The sequence below is a fragment of the Tursiops truncatus genome, chromosome 3 (assembly GCF_011762595.2).
Source record: "Tursiops truncatus isolate mTurTru1 chromosome 3, mTurTru1.mat.Y, whole genome shotgun sequence".
Lineage (NCBI taxonomy): Eukaryota > Metazoa > Chordata > Mammalia > Artiodactyla > Delphinidae > Tursiops > Tursiops truncatus.
This window is the reverse complement of record NC_047036.1, coordinates 162,510,832-162,520,729: the sequence shown is the minus strand read 5'-3', so window position 1 is coordinate 162,520,729 and position 9,898 is coordinate 162,510,832. Positions and strand designations below refer to the sequence as shown.

Here is a 9,898-nt window from a genome sequence, read left to right as displayed (position 1 = left end):
GCGAGACAGAGCGGCGGGATCCCCGGGCAGCCCCTCAGCCCCGCCTCCCTCTGGGCTGTGTGACGAGAAATTCAGCCTCTTTGGGCGGCGGGTCAAGTTTTGATGCTTTGCTGGATGGAGGGATCACAGGTCCCTTGGCAGAGTTTATGGGGGCTGCGGACACCCTCGCTAGAAATAGAGCCCAATCCAAGCCCATCCTTGAGCCCCAAGCTAAGAATCTCCAATCCATTCTATGCCCTATATATTACGTTAAGTCCTATGAAATTACTGATTTTCAACAATTTTTGATACACTAAATGGCAATTTCATAAGGTTCAACGTAATAGATGTCAAATCCGACCACCTCTGATTATTTTTTCTGATTCAGCTTGTCTAGGTCACATCTCTTGATGTGACCTTGAAGCAGGCAGTGGTCCTCATCGCCGGTCCCCGGCGCCACCACCCCTGCCATCTCCATGTTGCTAGAGAACCCTGCATTTCCCCCTCGCCACACTTCTCTCCGTTATCATTACGTTTCTTTATCTATTTCAGCAGTTGTTTAATTTCTGTCTCTTCCCGCTCCACGGTGAGCTCCAAGGGGCAGTCTAATTGTCTAACTGATGCACTGCTTCACTGCCAGCACCTGAACACCTCGGGACATACAGCAGTCACTCAATCTATATATAACTTGTTGAATGAACCAGCTCATGCTTTGCTCCCATTCCACTGAAATGATCTACAGAGCAGGAAAACCGAAGCTGGCCCCTAAGTGGCCTGATTGCTGCCCCCTGCCTCTCCCCACATGGAAACTCTGCCTTTTTCCTTCCAGGAATTTCCAGTTTCACAGCTGCATTTTCTGGCCAGTCCCCAACCCACCCTTCAGTAAACTCCCTCCGACCTGCACTGTCCAGTATGGTCACCACTGGCCACAAGTGGCCTTTGAGTCCTTGAAATGGGACCAAGCTGAACTGGGCTGTGCTGTCAATGTAAAACACATTGGATTTTGGAGACTTAATAGAAAAAAAAGGCGGCAAAATATGTCATTAAGAATTTTTTATATCGATTACATGTTGAAATAATACTATTTTAGATGTTTGTGTTAAGTAAAATACATTATTAAACTTAATTCCACCTGTCTCATTGTGTATTTATTTTATTTTATTCTATGCGGTATCAGGGCGTTTAAAGTTACATATGCAATTTGGATTGTAATTTCTATGGGACAGCAGTGGTCTTGAGAAACCACAGCTGACCACAATAACAACAATGAAACAACAATAATAGTAATGTACTGATTGCTTATGTGGTGCTCTAGCTGTTCAGACACATTATCAAATGTAAGCCTTCCAACAGCGCTGCGAAATGGGGATGTCATCTCCATTTCTCATATGAGGAAACTGAGGCTTAGAGAGGCGGAGTTCTTGCCTGACTGGGAAGCCTTAGACTTATTAGAGCACGTCTTTCCTGCAAGGATTTGAGGCAAAGATAGACTTATGGGGAAGGAGAAATGGGTGGGGAGAAAAGCAGGGAGAACACCAGTGAAACAAGTCTTTCAGGTGCTCCCCTAGCAAACAGGACCCAGGGTCCAGGTTTTCCAAGCAGCCCCCTTCAGCATTTAGTATGTGGCGGGCCCTTGTCCCTGAGGATGCTTCAGTGGATGTCCTGAGATGCTGGATCAGAAAAGGCACTCCAGGCCAGTGGAACAGGATGTATGGGAGGAATAGAGAATGGGACATCACAGGGTGAGGATGTTTTATTTTATTCTCTCACAAGAGATACTAATATTTTCATCATCCCCATCTCATGGATGAGAAAACTGAGGCACGGAAAGGTCAGGTGACTTAACCTAGGTCCACAGCAGGAAAGGGTAGGGCCAGCATTCAAGCCCTGGTGGGTGGGCTGGTCTTGTCACATTGGCTGGGGATCAAATGCACAGTTTGGGAAACACCAACATTCTATTCCGTTCCTCCGATTTTACAGATGAGGGCAATGAGGCCCAGAGAGGGTCAGAAAGTTGCCCAAGGCCACACAGCAATCCCTGGAGAATGTGAGAAGTCAGAAAGGCCCTTGGGAAAATGGGGGTTGCCTCCAGGATGAAGTCTCCAAGACTGTTTCACGCCTACCCTCTTCCTAGCAACACTTTTAGGAAGGGTGACGTTGCAAGGGGTGTTCTAGCTACCCGCAAGTGCTCCCTTCTCAGTGTAGCCAGTGAGTTTGGGCCTCAGGAAAATGGAACCACATTTATCCCGCCTGCCGCTGTGAGCTCACTGTCTAGGCATCCACAGCTCCTGACCCCAAACCCACATGTGTACTGACATCAAGACCCATGAGAAACAGGGTGACTCTGAAGGCTGGGATGAGGGGGCCCACGGTCCCCCCACCCCCCAGTTCTGTGCCACCCCATCCTAACATTCTGAGGGTCCCTCCCTCTGCCAACCCCCCTGAAGCACCCCAATGCCCCTGTTAACTCAGGCAGGAAACCAGCCAGGGCAGTTTTACTTCCTGGTCCCGATGCAGCCCCTCTGGGCTGCCCAGCTGGCAAGATTTGCTTCTTACATTTCTTCTCTTCCCTTTTGGAACACAAGTTCATGGGCAGAGAGTCAGGGCCCTGCCAGGAAAAATGGGCATTCCAGGCAGAGGGGGAAGGTGGAGGCAGGAGAGGAAAAGGCTTGAGCAGGAATAATTGTCTGAAAAGCAACATTTAATGACTGCCCTGGCCCTGGGGAGTGGGGAGGGGCAGGGGAAAAGGCAGGGAGTAGACAGGCTGAGTGGCTGGAACTGGGCTTCCCTCCCCGTCCAGGAAAACAAAGGCAGCTGTCACAGTCTTCAGGCTTCCCACATTTCCACACTCAGGGAGGGGTGTTAGGGTCTCCATTTAACAGATGAAGAAACTGAGGCTCAGAAAGGGACTTGCTGAAGAGAACAAGAGGTGTAGGGATTTCCCAAAGTCTGGGGCTCTTGGCTGCGACACTAATGGGGGATTTGTGGGCAGGACCCACATGCTAGGAAGGACCTAGCATGGGAGGGAAAAGTCACCCAGGTCAGTGATGGGGTGGAGGGTGGAGGTGGTGGGAAAGTGAGGCTGTTTGGGGAGGCCGAGGGAGTGGGGTGAAGAGGGAACAGGTGGGTTGACATTCCAGATCCGAAACCTGTCACACCTGAATGCCTTTCCTCACCCCTGGGGTCCCCCTCAAAGGGGCTGGCGTCAGAGGGACAAAGGGAGCCAGTTTACAGGAGTCCTTGGCCAGCCCGGGCGCCGCCAGCGGCAGTGGGCTTGGCCCGGGTTGGAGGCGCCTCCTGGTGGCTGAGGGAAGCGCCACATGGCGCCCAGAGCCCAGCCGGTCCCACCCCTCACCCTTTCGAGATTCCAGATAGAAAGGTTAAAAGATAATTTTCAAAAGCGGGTGCAGTCAAGGCTCTCACCGACAAATAGAGACGAACACGTGTTAAGAGTTTTTGTATTGAACTCCTGTGGGAACCAGGCAGATGTTACAGGAGGTTCAAAAGAGAGTCCGGAAAACGGGCACTTTCACAACAGATCAGACTATTTGAGTAAATAAATGTGCGAATGGAGGCAAATTGGTTTTTCCGCAGGGGAGGAGGGCTGTCAATGGAACCTCAGCTGCGTGGGCCAGAATGAGCAGATAAGAGTGGTTCTGTATTGCTATCAGTTGCTTACAATTCATGGATGGAGCTGTGAAATAGTTCAAAGACGCTGTTATGAACCAGCTAACCCGGAAGGGAAGGACGTGCTGTATAGCGATGACGCTTTGAATGGTCAGAACTGATTTACAGAGACGCAAAATGTTCCTTGCAGAAAGAAACAATTCCTTCCTTCCTTCATTCAACAAACACCTGTTCCTGGAGCAACTATTGTGCGCTGTTCCAGGTGCTGGAGACACAACAAAGATGCAGAGTAGAAAACGGACGAGAGTGGCACAGAGTGACCCCTTCCAGGAGCAGGGGACACCTGGGAGGGGGAAGGAACAGGAGGTGAAAAAAGCCAGGGGGCAGGACTGGGTGGAGGCGGGGGTCTGGAAGGGGTGGCCTGGGGCTTCCTTCCTTTCTGTTCTCCCCACTAGAATGTCAGTTCTCAGCTCTACCTAGCCCAGAGGTTGGCATGCAGTAGGCGAACAATAGATGCCCAACGTGCAAAGCGACTCCATATCAAAGGGCAGAAGTCACTCGCTGTCTGCTTAGGGGAGAGACTGCTGTGAGGTGGGCAGATGGCAGGAGGGTCCAGGTCCTGTAGGTGGGGCTCAAGGAACGGTAGACTCCGGGCATCACAGAGCCAAGCGGCAGCCCTGCCCTCCAGTCCCGGGCCTGGGCCCCATCCTCCGCCCCTCTCCTCCCCCTAACAGAAACCCTGAGCCCTGGGCCCCAGACAACTCCAAACTGTGAAGTCTCGCCATCAAATTAGGGCTCTGCTGCCACAATTCCTGTGTTTTTTGAGATGTAAATCAGGATTTTTTTTTTTTTTTTTTGCATGTGAAATTACCGTTCCTGCCTTTTCCGGGGGTTAAAACTCACATGGAAAATTCACCATTTAGAAGGGTATAATTCAGTGGCAGTTAGCACCTTCACAACATTTGCAACCACCAACTTTATCTAGTTTCAAAACCTTATCACCTCCCAGAGATGACCCCATACCCATTTGCTGTCACTCCCCACTGCCCTTCCCCCAGTTCCTGGCGCCCCATAGGGAACCACCGTCGCTTTGGCTTTGCCTCTTCCGGACATTTCACATGAATGGAATCACACATTATGTGGCCTTTTGTGTCTGGCTTCTTTCAGAATGTTTTCCAAGTTCACCCATGGTGAACTGTATCACTCTGTTTTATGGCTGAATAATATTCCATCCTGTGGATAAACTACACTTTGCTTATCCAGTCATCTGTTGGCAGCATCTGGGTTGCTACCACCTTTGGGTGACCATGATCGGTGCTGCTGTGAACGTACGTGTGCGAGATACTGAGTCTGTGTTCGATCCCTTGGGGTGTGTGCCTGGTGGGCAACGGCTGGGTCACGTGGTAACTGCAGCCTGAACTTACCGAGGAGCCACCAAACTGTTTTCCAGTGTCTGTCCCTTGCTTTTAAGAAAAATGTTGGGAGTTCAGTCACCCACCTCAGGGGAACAGCCACCGCACTCCCACCTCCCTCCAGAGACAGTGGCTCAGCCGATCCCACAGGCACAGACGTTTTAGGGGAGGGGAGCCCAGGATGGAACAGAACAGAAACTTGGTCTGTTAAGAGAGGCAGCAGATGGGCAGCCGAGAACACGTACTGGGGCTCTGCCAGTGCCGGGTTCAAGTCCCTGCTCTGGAATGTTAATGTGACCTGACCTGGGCATCATGAGGACTGAAGGGATGTGTAGAAAGCACCAGAGCAGTGCCTGGGCCACAGGCAGTGCTTCCTACTTGCTGTTATGACTTATGACTTTCTTTAAAGATCGAGGTGGCACTGAGAAGTTTATAAGCACATTCTGGTTTAATCGGCATTTTAACTCTACAAGGTGGTGTCAGTACCTGTCCTGCAGATGGGAAAGTGACTCACTAGGCTACCTGGCCGGTCCCCGGCAGAGGGGGTGACACAGGCATGTCCATGGAGGGTATGTAGGTGAGTCACCCAAGGCAGGAGGAAAGAACACTCTCCCCTGGCTCCCAGGCTGGAGGTGCAGAAGCCCATTCGTCCTTCCCCGGCACGTGGCTAGTCTCCTGTGGAAACTGCTGGGGATGACCTGGTCGGGGCACCTGGCCGCAGGCCCCAGCACGTCCCGCTCACAGGAGCATGTGACCGTGGGAGGAATGACAAAGTCAGGTTTATTGCTCCGGGTTAAACCAGTGGAGACAGGATGTGGGGAGGGGTAGGGGGACACAGGAAGTTGGTGAAGGCATCCTCCTGGCCTTGGCCTGAGCTTGGCCTGGCCTTGGCACGCTGGGAAGCCAGCCAGTGCACTTCTGACCTGCTGATCACGTGCTCACGGGCCAGGGCCCCAGTAAAGTTTGAGGCGCAACCCAAGGCTCTGGGGAGCACGGCCTCTCCTCCCTGCACAGGTCTGAGCACAGACAGGGCCGCGGCGATGGCCTCTGCTGGGGTGCATCCTTAGGAAGGCGTCTTGGTGGAGGCGGGGGCTGCCGCCTTCTTTTTGGTGGGGGCCTTCAACAGCGCCAGCTTCTTGGGCAGGCTGGTGCTGGCTTTCATCAGCACATCATGTTCGATCTTCTTCCGGATCCCGACCTCCAGGTTCTGAGGGAGCAACCATGGCACAATCAGACTGGGACCTGAGGCGGGAGGGAGGGCCTGGTCTGCTGCCCTTTCTCCTGTGAGCTCACAAGGGGCTGGATCAGCAACTCCCCCCGAAACAACACCTGAGAGTCTGGTGGCTGGGGGTTAAGTCCTGCTTCTGCCCCATACCCTGGGAACATTGCACACCGAAAAACCCCTTCTCATCTCTGGATCTCAGCTTCTAAACCTCTGCCCATTTCCACTTTACAGCTGGGGAAACTGACGCACATGTAGCGAGGAGGCACTTGCCCAGGATTCCCAAATCATGTGAGTGATGGGAGATTGGAACCCAGCACGCCCAGAGTCCCCAGCCTCAGCCTCCAGGCGGGCAGCCTCCCCTTGTCTCTGCTTTGCTAATGGTGAACTGGGGCTCTGAGAAATAAGAGGTGCAGGCAAGTAAAGGCACAGGAATCAGAACCCAAGTGTTTGGGTCCAAAACTGGTAGCTTAATCATATTACCTAAACTGCTCCCTTGCCCTACCTGTGAGTTCCAATGACCATGACAACCATGACTGTCACCACACGCCTGGGTGCAAGGGAAACAACAGCAAAGACACAGCAAAACCTCTGCCCTCATGAAGCTGACATTCAGTGTGTGTGGACAACACAGCTGTCAGTGACAAATTCTGGTAAACCGTTTTTTTTTTTTCCTTTGGCCACGCCCAGTGGCATGCGGGATCTTTGTTCCCCAACCAGGGATCGGAACTGGAACTGGCGCCCCCTGCAGTGGAAGCGCAGAGTCTTAACCACTGGACCGCCAGTGAAGTCCCTCTGGTCAACTGTTGAAGGATAACAGATGACAAGTGCTGCTATGGAGAAAAGAATACAAGGGATGATGAGTGAGGGATGGGGTGGGGTTGCCATCAGGGATAGCTGCTCAGAAGCAACGCTTGCAGCCAGACTTGACTGGGAGGAAGGAAGCCGTGTAGATTTCCGGGAGAAGAATCCAGGCGGAGGAAACAGCTAGTGCAAAAGTTCTGAGGTGGGGCAAGGAGCAGTTATGGGGCCAGTGAGGCTGGAGGGAGAGAGGGAGGAGGTGAGGGCAGGGAAAAGACAGGAGTAGAGTGTGCCGGGTCCTGTGGGCTGTGGGGAGAACCTGGGCTCTTCCTGAGTGAGGTGGGAGCCACCGAGGGTTCTGAGCAGAGAAGGGAAGTGCCCTGATTCAGGTGCTCACAGGTGCCCTCTGGCTGCTATGGGGAATGGCGGGGCCAGGAGATCTGGGAGGATGTGACTGCCCTGGTCCAGGTGGGAGATGATGGGATGGGACCAGGTTGGGGGGTCAGAGAGGTGGGAAGTGGGTGGAATCTAGATTAATCCTGAAGGCAAAAAGGACGAGATCCAACCTGTATGTGAGAGAAAGGGAGAATCCCGAGTATCTGGAAGGAGGGACTGTGGCAGGATCATGGTGGAGTCGGGGAGCACAGTGGGGGTAGGATCAGGACCCTGGTTCTGGACATACTGAGCTTGAGATGCTCACGAGACACTTTCCCCCTCCGGCTGAGACATGGAGGTAAGCAGGTTGCTGGGTTCCCAGGTCTAAGAAAACTGAGGCTCTGGCGATCCAGTGGTTAAGATACCATCTTCCACTGCAGGGGGCACGGGGTTCAATCCCTGGTCGGGGAACTACCGAAAGCTGTGTAGCGCAGCCAAAACAAAAAAACAAAAAACTGAGGCTCTAAACAATTTGCTCAAGATTATAGGGTGAGTTAGTGTGTGTTGTACAATTAGAATTCAGGTCTGCCTCCACCAGATCTTTGTAACGTCTCTTTGCAACCTTAACAAAAATCTCTTTGCAACTTCTTTATAAGATCAACCCTATTCACCCGCACACGAAAAAGCTACACTTAAAAACAACCACAAAAACGTTTATTTCAGCCCTGTGCTGTTCTCAGGGATTTACAGGTGTCCTATGGCATTGAATCCTTACAACTCTAGAAGAAAAGTGCTATCACTACAACCGTTTCTTCTTTAAGAAGCTCAGGGTGAAGATACACTAGCTGTCGATGGAACTGCGCTTTGCTCCCAGCACTGTCTTCTTGCAAAGCTGGGGTTTTCCACCCCTTTCCCAGGCTGCCTTCCCTCTCGGGGTCTATTAACGAGGACAATTTCAGCGAAAGCTGCCAGTGTGTGCCGAACACATTTTGCGCGCCACTCGTGGGTTTAGGAATCTCACTGATTGGGAGGTAATGTTTCCGTACCCACTGCACAAGGGAGGAAACTGAAGCTTACAGCACTGGGAGTTCTCCATCCCGGGCCTCTCACACGCTCGAACTCACCTTCTTAAGCTTTTGCTGTTGCACGATGCGTGCCTTCTTGGGTGCGATAACGAGACCTGGGGAGAGATGCGATTTCGTGAGGCCGGAGAACCTCGGGCCCACCTCGCCCCCCAGTCCCCGGCCCGCTCCTCACCGCCCTTCCTCGGGCCCCGGTTCCGCTCCGAGGCTGTCGCCGCTGTCTTGCGCTTCGCTGGTTTCCTCGCCTGGAACTTGCGCTGCCCCTGCGCCATGATCAGTCATGCACCGGAAGAGGCGGGGCTGTGGGAGGTCGCAGACGAAAAACGCAGGGCACGATGGGATACAGTGGGGCCGGAGGGCGGAATGGCTCACGGGATACAACGTGGCAAAGAGTTAAAGTGACCACTACCCACGACGGTCGATGATAGCCAGCATTGCGCAAACATTTCGAAGTAAAGGTTATAATGATAAGCTAACACTTACTGGGTGCTTATCTGCTTTATAAAACTTATGCTGTTTTGTGCTTTTTATACATAAACTTCAAGTCTAGGACTTACGGTCAGGCAAGTGAGGCACTCTGGTGCAAAATTTAAGGGGTGCCCCGAACTTCAGTTATCAAGATAAAGATATATTCAACATTCAAAAATAATATTTTAATACAAAGAAAAATCGTCCAAATACAGCCTGTGGACTGGCTACTTGATGTTGTAAATAAAGTTTTGTTGGAACGAGGGCTGGTATCAGGAGTGAAGGGAGTAGGGTCAGGATATGCAAGGTCAGGGTTTCGTTCTATTTAATATCTTTATATTTTGTTCACCATGGATTGTTTTTGCATTAATTTTGATTTTTCAAAAGTAATGCATGAAGCTATTCTTTATCTTGACTACTGAGCTTCTCAGGGCCTCCTCTAAAATTTTGCACCTGAGGTGTCACCCTAATTCCAGCCCTGAGAGCAACCAAAAAGGGAGGTACCAGTATTGTCTCCATTTTGTAAATGAGGAAAACAAAGCATGGAGAGGTGAAGTGATTTGGCCAAGATCACACAACAGAAAAAGCGGTGGAGGACTTCCGTGGCGGCGCAGTGGTTAAGAATCTGCCTGCCAGTGCAGGGGACACGGGTTTGAGCCCTGGTCTGGGAAGATCCCACATGCCTCAGAGCAACTAAGCCCGTGCGCCACAACTACTGAGCCAGCGCACTAGAGCCCACGAGCCACAACTACTGAGCCCGTGTGCCACAACTACTGAAGCCCGAGCGCCTAGAGCCCGTGCTCTGCACCAAGAGAAGCCACTGCAGCGAGAAGCCCGCACACTGCAACGAAGAGTAGCCCCTGCTCGCCACAACTAGAGAAAGCCCATACGCAGCAACGAAGACCCAACACAGCCAAAAATAAATAAATTAA

At 51.9% G+C, this 9,898-nt stretch overlaps 1 protein-coding gene across 1 annotated transcript; it reads right to left on the bottom strand.

Moving 5' to 3' along the window:
* Positions 1 to 5,780: 5,780 nt before the first annotated feature.
* Positions 5,781 to 9,891, bottom strand: C3H19orf53 (chromosome 3 C19orf53 homolog). The gene is made up of 3 exons (XM_004327502.4): positions 8,674 to 9,891; positions 8,541 to 8,596; positions 5,781 to 6,225 (listed from the first exon to the last, which is right to left on the bottom strand). The coding sequence occupies exons 1-3, from the start codon at positions 8,768 to 8,770 to the stop codon at positions 6,082 to 6,084; spliced, it is 297 nt and encodes a 98-aa protein (XP_004327550.2). The 5' UTR covers positions 8,771 to 9,891; the 3' UTR covers positions 5,781 to 6,081.
* Positions 9,892 to 9,898: the final 7 nt, after the last annotated feature.